This window comes from Ammospiza nelsoni, chromosome 3 (genome assembly GCF_027579445.1).
Source record: "Ammospiza nelsoni isolate bAmmNel1 chromosome 3, bAmmNel1.pri, whole genome shotgun sequence".
NCBI classification, from domain to species: Eukaryota; Metazoa; Chordata; class Aves; order Passeriformes; family Passerellidae; genus Ammospiza; species Ammospiza nelsoni.
Window position 1 is genome coordinate 39745070 of NC_080635.1, and position 17420 is coordinate 39762489.

At 43.0% G+C, this 17420-nt stretch overlaps 1 protein-coding gene across 1 annotated transcript in view; it reads right to left on the bottom strand.

Moving 5' to 3' along the window:
• Positions 1–16226, bottom strand: part of PDE10A (phosphodiesterase 10A) — a 166276-nt gene extending 150050 nt beyond the window's left edge. The window contains exon 1 of the mRNA XM_059467800.1: positions 15362–16226. Within this exon, the coding sequence (XP_059323783.1) occupies positions 15362–16226 (865 nt within the window). The remainder of the gene's footprint in view (positions 1–15361) is intronic.
• Between the last annotated feature and the right edge of the window lie 1194 nt (positions 16227–17420).

The following is a 17420-nucleotide window of genomic DNA, read 5'->3' on the forward strand; positions in this document are numbered from 1 at the left end:
AGCAAGACAAGTCACTGTATTCCACAGGTCAAAACACAGTAGTCAGTAGTACACACTGAATACTCTCTAGTGACGAAATGTAATGTGTTTCCACTTCAGATTAAATGAGATTTTAGGCAAAATAGAAAAAATAACAGACAGAAATGTGATTTGGCTTAAACATATACAGTTACAGCCAACAGGAACAAAGTGATACTGTTTCAACTTAATGCATTTCAGTTTCCAGGGCAGACTCAGAAAAAAGAATGCATCTTCCTCAGAAAATACATTCATGACAGGAGAAATACACATTACATAGATCTTGACAGGAATAAAATACATTAGATAAATATTTAGTCTATTTGAAGCATTTATCAAGTCCATCCAGCTTTATGCATCTAGACTCTCTTGGCATATCAATTATCTTGATCTCCTGTTTTAGCATAGTCTGCAGAGAAAAAGATCAGAAGTTTTGTTGAAATCCAATTTAGTTACTTCATATTTCAAAATATTTTGTATTCATGAAGAGTATTTCAAAAATACTCTTCATTAATAAAAACTTTCAATACTTTGTTGAGGGACCAATGTCAGGAAATCAGATTCATAAAGCATGAACAATCCATTACAACAAAAAGATCAAATTATAGGAGTAAATATGATAAATAAATAGTGGTGTTTCATCTCCAGCCGGGCTTAAAAGCACGACACATGGCAACAGAAATCAATGACAAATCTCGCATTAAACGAGGCAGAGCTGCGATTTTTGTCCTGTTTCCAGGAAACACAAATGCATTACATCAGTTGAGATGTACTTCCCATCACGATGACTCGATTGCAGAGTCCCTTGGCAAACGACACTTGAGAAGGAAAAAGCTACTGAAAACATCATTGATCTCTCCCACAGAAGTTATGTATCTCAGCCTTGTGCATAAAGCACTAAAAACCTTAGGACTACAAAGAAACTGGAGCCATCATTAATAGAACCTCAATGCTATCCAGAGAAGATTAAACAACAAGAAAATTGATCCTTAAAAAATCAAAAGTAGCAAAACATGCAACTGCCTTACTGGCTTGTCAGCTAAAAAACTTGCCCATACAAATAGATTTTGACCTTGTGATTAACTGTAATCAAATTTGACCCTACCATACATGTGTCAGATGAGTTCATGAAAACCAGCAGCTGGGAAGATCCCAGCAGCACGAGCAAGTGTCCACAGAAACTCTGCCCATCTTATGAGATAGCAGACATTCCATGCAGCAAGAAAGTGGTGGAGAATAAAGTAGAAAAGAAAAAACATCAGGAATATCTAGACTTCAGATCTAATGACTACTGAATTGATTGGAGTTTAGGGATCATTGGGCTTTGTCTTACCAAGTTTGAATTGAACAGGCGCAGAGTTGTGCAGATTCATGGTGCTTCAGCCGAAAAACCAAGCAAGCAAAGTTGCTAAAATATGAAGACATACAAAACAGGAGAGCAGCAGTTTGGGTGGTACCCAAGTTATACACTGCTCTAAAAAAAGAAAGCATTATGTCAGTAAGACGACAATATTTGTATTGCAGCATTTTAACAAAATAATTCATAAATACATTTTGGTTCTCTTTTCAGAACAAGATTATTACCAAACAAGTCTGAGACAGACTGCTAAAAACTAACCAAATAAATCCCAAGTCTTACTTCAAAAGTTTCACTGAACTGCACATCAGGTGATCAGTTGATAAAACTGAAGGACTAAACCTTCACAGGCAGATTTTGACAGCCAAACGATATAAATGACAGCAGTAAGTAAAGTAAGCATTTAACCTCCAGCAGTACAGGACAGGAAGTGTCTGCTTCAGCATGTAAATGACAAAGTGCACACTGAGTTGCAGCATAGGAAAGTATCAGTAACCATCATTTAGACTGATGATATATTACTTTACAGTCACTGTAAAATTTGAAAGTTACTTATCTATTTCTCCTTATTTACACCTTTTACTCCTCCCAAAACCCAATAATTATCCTGAAGTTCAAGAGCTCTGATATAGTTTCAGAAAGATTTCCCTACTGATGCAAGGATGCAGGTTTGAGTTATGAAAACATCTACAGAGAACATTACATTACCAACCAAAATCCTCCCTCAGTAGCCTTAATCTTTCACTTTTTAAGCAACACCACTGACTGTAGCACACTCAGTTGTGACCATACCAGTAAGAAAGTATGTTCTGAAAATCAGAGCAAATTCATCACAAAAGGTGAAGTAAAACTGCCTCAAGTTCTAACGCTCGAGATCAATAACTGAGGCAAAAAAATGGGAAGTGCCCAGAAAACTATGAATTGGAAATACAGTCAAGAAACATCTAAATATCTTCTAGTTTGTCTTCTCTTTAACACATTTTGTCTTCCCTTTCGTTTTTTTCTCTCCCAGTCCTTTTGGTGATGGTGAGATAATTTTGTCATCTGCATTGTTTTAACCATTTCTCACTATATATTATATATAATGTTACCTGCTAAAACACTAATTCTTTCCTCAATTAAAATGCAACTTAGAAAAGTGGCAGTATCAGAAATAGATGTAATCAAAACTAATAATTACCTCACACTTCATGTTTTCAATACAAGAACATTTAAAGTGATTTCACTGTTGCCCTTGAAGAGGATTACGTTTTTCAGCCAAAGCTCCCAGATCCCCAGCATCTGGGAGCTGTTTACAGAAAAAGACAGACACAAACACAAATTAAGTCACAGGAAGCTATAGCAACATTCTGCTTGGATCATTAAAATAATGAGGTCTGACAGAAGGATCCCCAGATTAGAAGCCATTGTGGCTCTGCCACTTTTCTACTTTGTAGCTACTCATCTATTTTGGTAAGGTTTCCCCAGCTGCTTGGAAAGATGAGTGCTGCTCATTGCAACTTCCTGGTTTTGCAAACTTCCAGGTTTGTTGTAAGAACCAGTCTGTGCTCACACAGTGCTTGGGGCAGGGGCTGGATAAGGGTGGTGGATATAATTATTTCAGGTTATCTCCAACCATTAGCTGACTAAGAAAACTAATGAATGTTCTTGTACTTCTAATTCCTTTCCTTTTCCATTCTTCAGTAATATGCAAGTGACAAGAGTTCATTACTGCCCCATAGCACAAAACAGAATATAAATCTGTTAGAGAGCATCCAAAGGAGGGTAACAAAGATGGTGAAGGGCCTTGAGGGAAAGCTGTGTGAGGAGCAGCTGAGGGCACTGGGTCTGTTCAGCATGGGGGAGACTGAGGGCAGAGCTCGCTGCAGTTACAGCTTCCTTGTGAGGGGAACAGGAGGGGCAGGCACTGATCTCTGCTCTGTGGTGACAGTGACAAGACCCGAGGGAATGGCCTGAAGCTGTGTCAGGGGGGGTTTAGGTTGGGTATTGAGCAAAGGTTCGTCACCCAGAGGGTGGTTGGGCACTGGAACAGCTCCCGAGGGACATGGTCTCAGAACCAGCCTGGCAGAGCTCAAAAAGTGCTTGGACAATGTTCTCAGGCACATTGACAGTGCTCTCAGGCTTGTTATGTGATTCTTGGAGTTGTTCTGTACAGGGTCAAGAGTCAGACTCAATGGTCTTGCAGGCCCTTTGCAACTCAGGATATTCTATGATTCTATGAAAAAAAAATATTTCATGCCCACAAAACCTTCATGCAACCACCACCAGCAGAAAAGCCCAAAAGAAAAATAGCAATTCCATCTCTGTAAAATGTTCACAAAAGAATGAGAAGGATTTGGGAGTTGCTACAAAAAAAAAAATTAAGAAGATATCAAGGAACACTTCCTATCAACATCATGCACATTCTGGGCTGCGGAAAGGACTGGGTCAAAGAAACAAAAGTCCTGTGAGGAAAAAAAAAAAAATTAACTAACATCAAACCAAAAAAACCCCACCTGAGCTTATAAGCTGAAACCTTCATAAAGCTGACTTCCAAGTTGGCAAAGTTTATATTAAATAGATCATGCTACATCCTCATCTTCCATGCAAAATAACATATTTTAAACATACACTTCTAACCCGTAAATGTGCCTGCACAGGGGGAGGAGCAGTTATGTAAAGAAAGAGCAGTGTTAAGGAGGAAGAATTAGGGCATTTTTTAAACAGAAGGGTTAGTTTATGTGAACTTCAAGTGACCATGAAACTATGGCGTAAGTGTACCAAGCAGAGCCAAGCTGATCTAAGATGAGCTGCTGATGAAAGGGGTTATCCTGTCATCAGCTCCCAGCAACAGGCTTCCCATCAGCACCAGTGACCCTTTGACTCCACAAATTCAACTTCCTGAACTTATTCAGGAAGTAAACTATTAGAAAACTTACTCTACACCAGAGAGAGGCAACAAGCACCTAACATATCTCAGCCCCCTGAAACAGCCTGCTGTGGGATCAGACATGTTCCAGAACTAACAGACAGAAAGGGGAATGGAGCCAGACAGTGTAACAGTTTATGCCTTCATCGCTCCTAGCAGCCTTTTGCAATCTGCTTCTAGAGATTACCAGCACACGAGTAGGACCCAAGGTCACCTTTGCAGCTCTGCATCCATCACAGCAGCCTACAGCCCAATAAGTCAGCAGACCTTCACCTCTGCGTGTATCACAGGTTAGGAAGCCAAACAATGTGCTTGAGCCTTTTTCCTGCTACCTCTGCTGAGCTGGCAGTGACTTCAAGCGAAGAAGCACAGGTTAAGTATCTCAGTTGCCACTAGTAGACCTGCCAGACCTCATATCTGACATTTAAACATACCAAAATTCATTTGGATTTAAGCAAACATTAAAGTCTTTATAGAGGATTTAAAATCAGTTTGTCAACTCAAGTTTCATTTTCAAAGAGAAGTTCAGAACAGAACTATGTTTAATTAAAGCTTAAACAATTTCTGTTCTGGCAAAAGAATTCAAAAATTTCAACATTGCTCAATATAACTGTGCAATTGTTTTCATGTTCTCTTTTCAATTTTGATATATATATAGCAAATTTCAACTTCCTTACCATTCCTCCCTTCAGCTCCATAAACAGCAAAAGAATTGTGAAACAAGAGAAACAAAAACCTCCTTTTTAGAAGTGCTTGGGAAGAAGTGTTTCTTGGCACAGCAGAAAGGCTAGTTGCTTTGATTCAAACACAAGTTGTTAAAACAAGATGCTGCAAAGTGCTAAGAGAGCAGTTCAACATAATTTTTAAGGAAATACAGACAACCAAATGAAGACAAACAAACAAAAAATTAGCCTTGCAGTCAAATCAGAAGGTAACACCTGCAACATCATCTTGTAAACAAGAACCAAGGCTTGTCATGGACAAGTACGAGGTCACCATCATCAAAGCAGCCAGCCACAGTGATGTTAGCTATACTCACAACACATCCACAGCCGGAGCCACCCAAGGCCATTCATGCTAAGAGACAAAGAAGGGCATGTGCTCTATGTGTAGCCAGAATAACACTTTAACAAACTGTTGGGAAAAAAAAAAAAAGAAAAAAAAAAAAAAAAAAAAAGAAAAAACGGGAACAAGGTGGATCAGTTATTAAACGACAACTAAAGCATTAAAAAAAAAAAAAAAATGAAGAAAGGAAATAAAAACCACATGGGGTAGAACAGTAAAACTTTCAGAGTGACCTTAAAAAACAATGGTAAAGGACAGTCTCAGCTGGCATAAACAAAAGATTGTCAAATAGCAGCTGGGCATTCATGAAGATAATATTAAGCTGCAAAAAGTAAAGAAATAAATTAAAATATTATCTGTCAGCACATTCATAAAGTACATAAGATTCACCATGCACACTTAAGTTGTTACTAAGGAGGAAAAAGTTAATATTTAAGCAGAAATAAAGCATTTGTGACATTAAAAAGAAAAATAACACTCACACTTAAAAAACAGTAATCTTTTACTTCAGTCAAATCTTATACTTCATTGAAGAGATTCCCTTGAAATTTGGTAATTTGCTGGGAGATATTTACATATCAAGCCTTTCATCTATCCCAAAAGAAACCTCTTAAAGTTTATAAATAGCTTTCCCTATAAGGATGAACATTTTCTTCTGCTGTAATTGCATTCCTTTGAGCAATAAAAATGTTAAACTCCTCTTACCATTCCAGTCTTCTCCCTATTCTATTCCTGATTTTTGTCCCTTCAATACTGCTGTCATAGATGGACAAGTCTCCACCATCTTTCATTAACTAAAGATACATAATATCACCACACACACTTCATTCATCCTTGTCAACTGACCAGCTTTGCGTCTTGTTCTCCTATGAACATCCATTTACGCATTTTAGTCACAACTCCCAAAGATCCTTTCAAAGCAGCAAGTCCAGGAAACAAAGACAAAAAATATAAATAATTGTGCTGACTCAGGCAGCAAGTCATGTCCTCCAATATGGTCCCTTATTCGTGGCACACATCTTTCATTCAGGACTTTGTAGAACCTGTGGTTCATTCCCTAGGAGAACTTGGTGTGTAGAAGCAAGGTCTGCCTACTGCCACAAACAGTTTGGACTGTTTGGTTCCTCTGCTCCTCCATAGACCTATGTCCCTAAACAAGTAATTAAAACAGCCCAGAGGCTGATCTTTAACCACAAAGCACAGGGGCGTGACACAGCTTCTGTCTGCAAAGCTAAAATCTTATCCTTTCATAAGGTGGGAAGATCTAAGTATTATTCCCAGTGCTTTTGGGGAACAGTCTGCATTTGCTTACTCCCAACACACATGAAATTAGGCATCAGTCTAAATGGATCAAGGAGCTCACTAAAAATTAAGCAGAACAGACAGGACTAAAGCTTGAGCCCACATCCTCTGTGCTTAGTTCAAAAAGCATGAGCATTGCATATAGCTCCAACAAAAGTCCAAAAATGGTCTGCAAGAAATACGCAATCTACAACCACATTCCTACCCACAAAAAGTCTATGAAAGTTCCTGCAACACGCCAGATGATCCTGTTCGCTACCATCACAAGAGCTAAGCCAGAAATTGTACTGTTCTATAAACATTGGAGACTGCACGTCAGCCATTCATTCTCTCTGATGTCTCAAAGCACTTCTCAAAATGACACCTCTAATCCCAATACCTTCTTGCTTTCATAATCATCAGCTGAAGGCCACAAAACTACATTAAACACTTAAGATCCACGAAAGAAGCAGCTTCCACGAGCAGTTGTCGCAGGAGTCTGCACTGGTGAAAACTGAAGTCTGAAGAAACAGGTACATTGGGACACATCCACACAGGAGCAATTTGCTCTCAAGAATGAGACACGGAAGCCTGGCACAACAAAACCTGAGCATATTAGCCAAGGCAGTGCCTGTTTTGAGAACAGATGAGTTCAGTTCTGTTACATCAAACAGTAACTTTCATCAGTCCTACGTGTGCTCAAAAAAAAGCAAGAAGGAAAAATTTCTACTGACATCACACTTAGGGCTGGGCAGACAGTGGCGGATTAGGAAATACAATGAGTCACCGCAAATACAGAACACATCGTGAGCATTTTCAAACTACCATGCAAAATTTCTTCTCACCAAAAAAAAAAATCCAGACAATACTGTTTAAGTGAACCATACCGGAATAAGAATAATAGCGCCATAGTGCCTTCACACAACTGAAATAGTTGGGGGAAACAAAAACACTGTAAAAAGGAGAGTATAAAACACCAGACCATGCAGGAAGAAACAAAATCAGCACAACTCAGCAATCAAGAAGGAAACATTAGCTAAAATGAGCTTATGGGTGGACAAGGGAAAAGGAATATAAAACTGAAATTACAATATAACTGAAAGTAAGGCATGCAAAGAAAGGACAGTCGACAGAGCTATGTTCCAAAAAAGAATTCACTCTAGAGAAGCTGCCAAGGTATCTGTATATGCATGAAAGAAAACCAAAATATAAACACAAAAAAGACAGTGTAAGTAAAAGAAAGAGTTATCATAAACTCAAGTGCTATGTGTTGGTGAAAAAAATCATTACTGGAATACTGAGACACTTTTTTTTTTTAAGACTAAATCAGACCTTTAGAAGAAAGGGAAGGAGTTTTACCCAGTTTGGAAGCAAATAAAATAAGACACTATAGAAGAAATACAATGGAGATATAAAAACTAGGCAGTGAGGAAAACTACAAAAGAATAAAAGGGACGCACATTTAGCCACCATAATTCAGGCTAAACATCTTATTCTGTGAACCACAATGTTGCAAAAATGTTACTAAAATATACATGACAATGAAAGTGGCTTTTTTCCTGCCAGTGTGGAAATTTCCCCACAGGGTGAAGAAAAGCAAGCAGTATTACTAAGGTAAGCATAGCAGTCCTTGTCAGCAGCTACATATACCTGCTATTTTGGGTATGTATGGGTCACAAGAGTTAGATGTGAGGTTTCGAATAACAAAGTTATTAGAACTTCAGATGCAAAAGTTTCCTTTTCTTTTGGAAGTATTTGTGGCTTGACATTAGGGGATTTATTTTTGATGCAAGTGGAAGGAGAGAGGAAGGAAGAATGTTGAAATTATTATCAGCTGAATAAACTTTGTTAAGAAAAATACAGTTCTGGTGCATGGGAATTGGCTGATAATGCAGAAACAAGAAATCAGATCAATAAGTGCTAATGAAAACATTAAAAGTTTTCAGATGGAAGGTGGATTAACTGGTCTCAGACCCTGACAATCTTTTCTTTGGGTCCCAGCACCAAAGAAGGCGAGATCACTACTGCTGCTCCTACATTGAGGTTTTTTATTATTATTTTCAATAGATATCAATAATATTACTATGGATTTTCTGAAGGCATGAATAATATTCAAAATCCCTCTCTTTTAGTATTCTTGAGCCAAAACTACTTAAGCAAGTCTTCAAGTGATATACTGACCACAGCTATCGTCCTTTTGAACCACAAGATTTTGGCACCTGTTAATGATGTGACATTTTATTGTTAAAAATCTCACTCAGACTAAACCTTGCTATCAATGTGTTTTCCAAAAGAATATGAAATTTGTAAAACCAGTATTTTTTGTTTTTAATGCCACCTGTGACAGGATGCTTAAGAGCTGGAATTAAAAAGGCTTCCTGCGGCAACAAATCACCATGAAAAGGTATATTAAAAGAATTTTGAAACAAAGGAGTTCTTTTTAAGTATGTAAATGATATATTTTTTTAACTAAATCATATTCTTGCCAATTTTTTAAGACATAATTATCATACTTGAATGTTGAAATAAAGCATTCTTAAAATGCACTAAGCTAAAGATTAATGCATGACTTTCCTGTAAAAATTTAGAACTTTTAAATAAAATTGTCCTTCTCTCCTGCAAAAACAAACATATCATGAGCATTGAGGAATTTTCATCTGTTAGCAAGGTATGGTGGTGAGTCTGTTACCTGCCTTTTGAACGGCCTCATTTGAGTGTGCAACACATCATTACATTGTCTGGCATAGCAGGAGCCAAAGCCTTCAATAAACACCAGCCAGGCTGGTTCTTCCCACACTAATTATGACAGCTTGACAAGATGTGATGAAGAAACCACAGAAATATGACGCTTTCTCACAAACTTTTAAAAGGGGACAAAGATGGCAAGGGAAGCCCACCTGCCAGGATGAAAATCCTGTGTCCTCACCTTGAAACAAATTAGGAAAAAAGAAATGCATCATTTAAGAGCAGAGCTCAAAGCTGAGATTTGATTCCACACAGTTGCCAGGTTCAACTGCACCGACTTGTCCCCTGCCCAAGCCAAGGGAGGCTGAGCTGGGGGAGGCGCCAGGAAGCAAAGGCGGCAGCGCTCCGGGAGCTGTCAATCAGCAGGTGGCACTCTGCAAACTCCATCCCAGCGAGCGGGGGAAGCCCTGCACCAGCGCCAGCGAGGACACACCGCCGAGCAGCCTGCGCCTTCAGCAGAAACACCAACAAGAAATACTGAACTGCTTCAGCCACAACCCATGGGAAATGCAATGGCTTCATTTCTATAACATATAAAGCAACCCTTGTGAACAACCTCTGAGGTTCCTAGAAATGACAATTTTTGGGTGGTATAAATATTTTGGATGAACACTACTCTACACTACTGTAACAAAATCAATACCTTAAAAAATTATCCCTTACATTTACAGAACGCTTTGAGTGCAGCATTGTAGCTAATTATGTAGAAGAAAGTCAAAGTCATGACTGAATTTTATCTTTTTTTCATTTAACAAAAGACAGCATAACCATTTCTGTGTTATCACAGCTGTTCTTCAAAGCTGGACAATATATTTGTTACAACAAATGAAACAGACAAACAAATAGTTTGGAACAATATATGAATTGTTATTTCTGTGAAATTTACTAATGAAGAGGGGACCAAAACACCCAAAGATTCAACTGCTTTTAGGACAGGAGTTAAAATCAATACAAGGTATAACAAAAACTGGAAACGCTGTTACATAAACAAAAGTGTCAGACTTCCAATTCCTGCAAACTGTGTTTCTTCATTTAACAATTATACTTAAAAAAAAAAATGTGTATCAATGCACTTTACTACTTATTTGATAAAACCGTAAAATAAAAAGCAGATTTAGTAATCATGTTCAAGTACAAGTACTTGTAATTGAAACAGCCAGCAGAGGGAGTATAAAAACAATTTTAAAACCTTCAAACAGCCTTTTTTTTTTATATATATATACTTTTACCTATGATTTAGCTTTCTTTTAGAATACAATAATAGTGCCAACAGTGCAGACATTGTAATATTATAAAACAAACAAAAATCAAATGCTCAAGTATTAAACAGAATTACCTGAAACTCAAATACTTTTTAAAGTGGCATTTTAAAAAATGAGCTGATACTAAACTCAATCTAAAATACAATTTTAAACACAGGCAAGGTTAACATCAATCAACAAGCTGCATAAGCCATTTCCCAGTCCAAAATCCACTCACTCAAAGACTCTCATTCTTAACATTTTAAGTCCATGATTCCATAATATTGAGAGAACATTGGTTATAATCTATGTGTATTAGAAAATGGCACAGAATCTTAAAACTGCACAGAAGTTACTGCTGTACTGATCTGTACGATAGATGACATAAGAGCAAGACAGCCAGGTTTTTGCCCTAGATCATTAGTGCAAGTAAGAACTCACATGACTTTCAAAATCAAGTCACTAAGTCACATACATGTTGAATAAAAACACATCTTTACACTTCAGGTTTTCACCACGTCCAGCTGATGAGGTTGGCTTAAACATGAGCAAAAAAGAAAAGGACACAAATGGGGGGAATGAAGCTGCCAGCCTTGTGTTAGAATACTAAATAAGCTGCCATCCTCCTCACACAAGTGGCAAAAAGAAGCCATCTCCCAACTCATCTAAACCGTCCCACTGTGCATAATCACACCTTCCACAGCTCATCTCACAGGAGGAGCCAGGTTACTGAGTTACCAGGGAAGGCATTACCTCCTCTCTCAAGGCTTGTGAGCGCTAGGGATTCCCAAACCATCAGGCACAGGCAGCAGAGCTGAGTCGAAGGGACAGAACATTAGATATTCCAAATGTAAACTGCATGTTTTACAGACAACCATTTGTAAAAATACCTGACTTGGAAAAGCAAGCCTTTCTCCACTCTTAACTGCTTGTGCTTGCATGGTTTTCATTACCTTTCCAAGCCATTCCTTGCTGTCTGCCCTACGTATTTTTCTGTTATCCCATTAAGTAGAGATGCAGTGCTGCAGACCAGGATATATGGTGTTCCTATACATTAATGAAAAATGTGAAACACCAGTTGTGATGGGAGCTGTGGAGTGACATCACTTATCATAACTATATCCTACTTTAGCGGTAATTTTGCTTTCAATTAACCTAGAGTCAGAATCCATGGGGTGAAAACTCGACAATTTCATTTCTTACATATTCTAAATTTTAAGCATGATTTAATTGGAAAACCAAATTCTGTCCACCTTCACACAAGGGATTCATTGCTGAAGATCAGAATTTAACTTAGAACACCCTGACTGCAAAAAAATGAATACACAGACCAGGAAAAACAAGAGTCAAGACAAGATTAATTTTTCCATTAGATCAAGTAACAGGAATACTTTTGACATTATTTAAATTTTAATTGCTATTTTCTTCCTGAACAACAACATATCTTACATGTATTCTTTCTTAGAGTGCTGCTTAATCAGAAAGCCTTAGCATGTGGCATGTGAAGTTATGGACTAAAACAGCCAGAAAAAATGTAACTGTATACAATAAAAATATACTGGTAATTCTCTGACAAGCAGAAAGCCCACATAGTGTAAAGAACTCATACCTGCTAGTAGACCCATGGACTCATGGGACACAGATGACATATGCTGCACCTGCACCATGACAGAAGACCTGGAATGTGGAAGGAAGATGGGATGCCCACCTAAAGGCAAGACATTTCCCAGAAACCTGAAATACTGGAATACCTGGCAACTTGCAATATTTTAAATATGACAGAACTCCACTGGAGTATTGATCCAGGATGTTCAATACTCAAAGTTTCTTAAAACACTGTTACGTGCCAAGACTTCAAACAGTTAAGAAAAAAACAACATACATCACACAAAGTTCATATAAGCTTCTGCAGTCCAGTGTTTCATTAGAAATTTTAATAAGAGAAATAGCCAGATATGGCACAAAGGGAGTATTGCAGAACCTTAAAATTTTAATAAGAATAATCTTTTAACAAAATCCTGACTGAAGAGCATGCAAGTCAAAAGAGCTGAGATGCAAGAAGGAATACATCTCTAGCAATTTCACTGTTTTCCACTCTTGAGGATTTTGTTATGCCACTTTTAAATATTCTCTCCAGGAGGACTCATCTCAGTTCTCTTCCCTACAGAACCCCTCAGGTTCCCTTCAAAAATATTTAGGCTCTTTTTTTTTGGTCTTAAAAGTCAAAGAGCATATATATATGCACATGAATATGATTTAGAACTTAAAATACAATTCAGGAAACAAAAGCTATGAGACACAGCACATTATCTTCATTATTTTACATGATCTCATCCTCTTCAAAACAATGATAGTCTTCCGGCTGCACTGTAACAGGACTGTGCACAGCACTCCAAACAGTTGGACAAGTGCTCTTTGCAGGAGCTGCACTGGAACTGAACACTATCTTGTTTGACTTCCCTCCCCTCCTTTTTTCAGCCTGGTTTCCTAAGGAAATCAGATTTATGCAATCACTCAGGGAGGGATGGCAGGGTACACATATGTACATACGCACCGCATGTCAATGTCTGTCCGTCAGTCTATCTGGCCTCACTAATACCTGTTGAGCCCACTGGTCAGTATCAATCACATTCAAAAGAAGAGCAGAGAATACCAGACTTTTAAGTTCTTGGAAGTTTCCTGAGCACGGGCCGCGGAGTATGGAAAAGTGTTTCCACAGAGAGAGACTGCATGTCTTCTTAGACGTCAGTAAACTCACAGGGGAAAGAACAGTTCTGCTCCTTTCCTGCCTGCCGGAAAATCTTCAGTCAGAGGTCACAGTCAGTGAAAGACGACCAAATTTCTTGTGTTCAAGAGTTCATAAAGTAGCTTAAGTTGAATTCACTACTGCTTTTAAAGCTGTTCTGAACAAAGCTGATGTTTTCCACATCATATTTTTCCTGGTCTAGCATAGGATTGAATTGCCCCACATGATACACATTCCCTCGTTCAGTTCCTGTCTCTCACGACCACTTATTTTAAAACATCCGCATTGTACCACACGCATGGCGGCATTCTACCGTTATCAAGCACAAAGAAAATTAAACCTGGAAGGGTTTAAGATTCCCTTCAGGTCTCAAGACTAAACAAGTATGTGGTTCTGTGCCATAATCAACTATTGAATAAAGTTGAAAAAATACAGTGCAGCAAATACAATAATCATCTTTATTCACCACTACTCTGGAACACAAGTACTACCACAGTTGTAGGCTCTTGTGCTTAAGACAGCTGTAAGTAATGAAACAGACAATGAGGTTTCAGTGGACATCTCTGTAGTTGTTCTCACATGTCCCCAATGAACCATATACGGTTCACCTGTATCCAAAAAGCCACCTATAACAAAGTATACTAACAGACTAAAATTCAATCTAGGGACACCTTAAGGCATAGATCCACAAACTAAGGAGCTGTCACAAGAAGAAAATATAGCCACAACTGATAGAAGTCATCCTAAGCATCAAAATACTGGACAAGCTAAAAAAAAAAAAAGTTCCCTATAAAATATAAATATATATAATATATGTATTTCAGCTCTGACACATGCACTGCTTGTAAATTCTTCAGTCCTGTGAGCACACCGAAGCCCGGCACACATTACACATTTCCCGGCGGGGCGCTGGAACTGAGGGCTGGCGGGGGACAGGGGCCGGCGGACCCGGCAGGTTTCGGCCCGCAGTCCCGGCCGCTCCGGGCCCACGCCAGCCCGGGGCGCGGCGTGCCGGGGAAGCGCCGGGCGGCGGAGGGCGAGACCCCCGAGGGGCAGCGGGGCCGCCCGTCCCTGCCTGCCCACGGGGAGTTCCTGCCGTGCGCAGCCTCTCCCCGCTCGCACAGCCCGCCGCAGGGCTCGGGCCGCTCCCCACGCCGAGCCCCGCACCGAGGACAGGCCGAGCTCCGGCCCCAGTGCCGCCCGCCCGCCCGCCCGCACGGGGCCATCGCGCCCGGCCCCCGCCCTCCGGCTCGGTGGAGCCGGCGAGGCTTCGGGAACGACTGGCTGCGGGGAGCCCTTTGTGGAGCGCCTCAATCGCCCCGCTTTATTCCGCCCTCCCCGGCAGCCGGTCACTATCCCCGCTCCAGCGCCAGCCCCTCGTAGCAAGGAGCACATGTTTCCTCCTGGGCTCCTGGCCCGCCTTACAACGAGCCACGGCCAGGGGAAGGCGGCACCCGGTACCAAAGCCGAATCAGAAATATGGAATGTGAACGCGCGTGGCAGATCTGATGAGGGATGCAGAAAGAAGCGATCCATTTCACCCTTTTCGGTCCTCCGCTGCCGCTTTTCTGTCAATTGCCGATACCATAATGCTTCCTTTCTGCCTGTTCGAGTAAGTAGGGGGGACAGTCTCCATTCCTCTACGTGTCATTCCTGACCAAATTAAGCATGTACCAGGCAAAAGGCTGACATACATACACGTAGAGTTGTCTGACACCGGAACGATGCCGAAATCCTCGAGGCGTTACCAGCCAGTTCCCACAAAGAGCACTCAATTACATCCAGCATCCCCTTTGTCCGTGCATCCTCAATACACACCCGGCCGCTCCTCCATGCGTCCACGCACGCCCCACGTATACGGCCCCTTTGTGTCCTCGCCTCCCCCCCGCTCACAAAGAAATGCCCTTTGCACAAGGCATGCACCCAGCCTCGGACACAGCCCTTCGCCTTCCCCCGAGACACGCGCGACCCGCCGCCGGGCACAGCGCTCCGGTACCTACTTGTATTCAAGAAACAGTCCGTAAACCTCCTAAAGCAGCTTGCAGAATTAGATCCATCTTCCATGTCTGGCCCTAGGAGCAGGGGAGACGAGAAGGAGAAGAAGGCGCCTCTCTGCCGCTGCTGCCGCCTAGGAGTCCTGCTCCCGCCGGGGCCGTCGCCTCCTCGGATCCCGTCGCCGCGGGCTGCTGCTGCAGCACCGAGGGAATTGCAGGACCACGGGCGAGAGGCGGCTGGGGAGAGGAGGAGCCGGGAGTGGTGCTGCCGGGGGCCGCCGGCTGCGGAACGGAGCAGCAAGCCCTGGATGGAGGAAGAACAGAAGAGTCTCCTCCTGCCGCTGCCGCCTGGATGGGCGATCAAGTGAGCTGCTGCTGCTGCTCCGCCAACATCTCTTCCTCTTCCTCCTCCTCCTCCTCCACCTCCTCCTCCCGCCGCTCTCGCTGCCTCTCCTCCTCCTTCCCTCCCTTGGAGACTTGTGAGGTTAAAGGAAAATGAGGAGGGGAAACGAGGAGGCGGCGGCAAGAAATAAAAAGAAGATGGAGAAGCGTAGGAGAAGGAGGGGATTGGAACGAGGAAAGGAGCCGCTGCCGCTCTAGAGACGATGCTGGCGGAGACGGCGGAGGAGGCTGTGCCTGTAGCGCGGCTCCTGCTGCTGGTGGTGGTTGTTAGGAGGAGAGAGAGGGAGCTGCAGGCAGCCGAGTCGCCTCCAGGAGCGGGGGGAGGAGGAGGAGACCCGCCGCTGCCTCCACCTCCACCGCTCTGGCCATGGGAGTGGAGCGGGCGGCTGCCGGAGCCGGGCTTTTCCCCGGGCGCTGCAGCTAGGGGGGCCGAGGGGCGGGATAAGATCCGCTTCTCCGGGTTGGACATGCTTCCGCTCTTCCCTCCCTTTCGCGGTAGTTTAAGGCAGGACGTCTAGCAGAGATACGGGAGTAAAGCGAAAGGAGAAGCCGAAAAAGGACGGAGCCAAACAAGGGGCAACCGCGGATCCGTCCTGCGTTCCCTCCGGCAACTCGCGGGCAGTATTTCCTCCGCACCCCGGCTCCCCGCCCTCATAAAATCCTCACATTTCCGTTCCCCCTTTAGGCCAGAGGGGACAGGGCGCTACTGACCGCCAAACGGCTTCAATCCCCTTTAAAGTCCGCTTTTCCCCATGCTCCCACCTCGCATTCAAAGCAAGAAAACGGCAACAATCTGTATTTTCTTCGAGCGAGGCAAATATTGCCCCGTATGTGCGCGCTCGGCTGCAAAGAGGCAGATACAGTCACTGCAGTGCCGCTTCCACACCAGCGCCGGCCGCCAGAAAACGCCCACTGGCGGAGCCAGCGCTTCCCAGACTCCCTCCCTCCCTTCCTCTCGCTGCTCGGCGCGCACACGGGAGCTACAGCACAGCGGCTACCTAAAGGGAAAGCGGGGAGAAACACGAGGAAAACATCCTCCCTATGCGGTGTTATTATTTTAAACACACAATTCCAGCTGCTGAGATCAAAAGGCGGACGCCCTGCTATTCCTGGGCCGGAGACACCCGAGAGCTGCCCCTCCGTTTCTGTGGGGCATCCAACACCATTTCCACGCGAAGATGCGCAGACCCACCCCGACGCTCAGCATCACACGTGTTTGCTTTGGCTCCCCCTTGCCTTTCCCACCACTTGGCACACTGACAGCCACCCACCCCTCAACCCCAGCCCTCCGACTCCCCGGAGGCTGCCTCAGATCCTGCTCCCAGGTGCAGTGCGGTCCCGGGGCTGACACCGGCCTTGCTCCGCAAGCACTGGCACCGTCGCTGGCCAGTGGAGCCTGTTGCGCTGGCCAGCCGCCAGCTTGACCCCGCGCTGGGGTCCCTGGGCACCCGGGGTCCCTCCCCGCCGCCTTCCCCCGCCCATCCTGGCCGCAGCCCGCCCGTCCCGGCGCCTCGGCGGTCCGCGCTGCGGCGGCCCTCAGCGGGGCAGCCGCCGGCCGAACGCCCGACCAAGGGAAGCCCAAAGGCGGGCTGGGATTGGAGCGGGGCCGATGACCGCGCTCATAGCCCCCGCCGCCTGTATTTCGTTTTCGCCCTAAATTCTC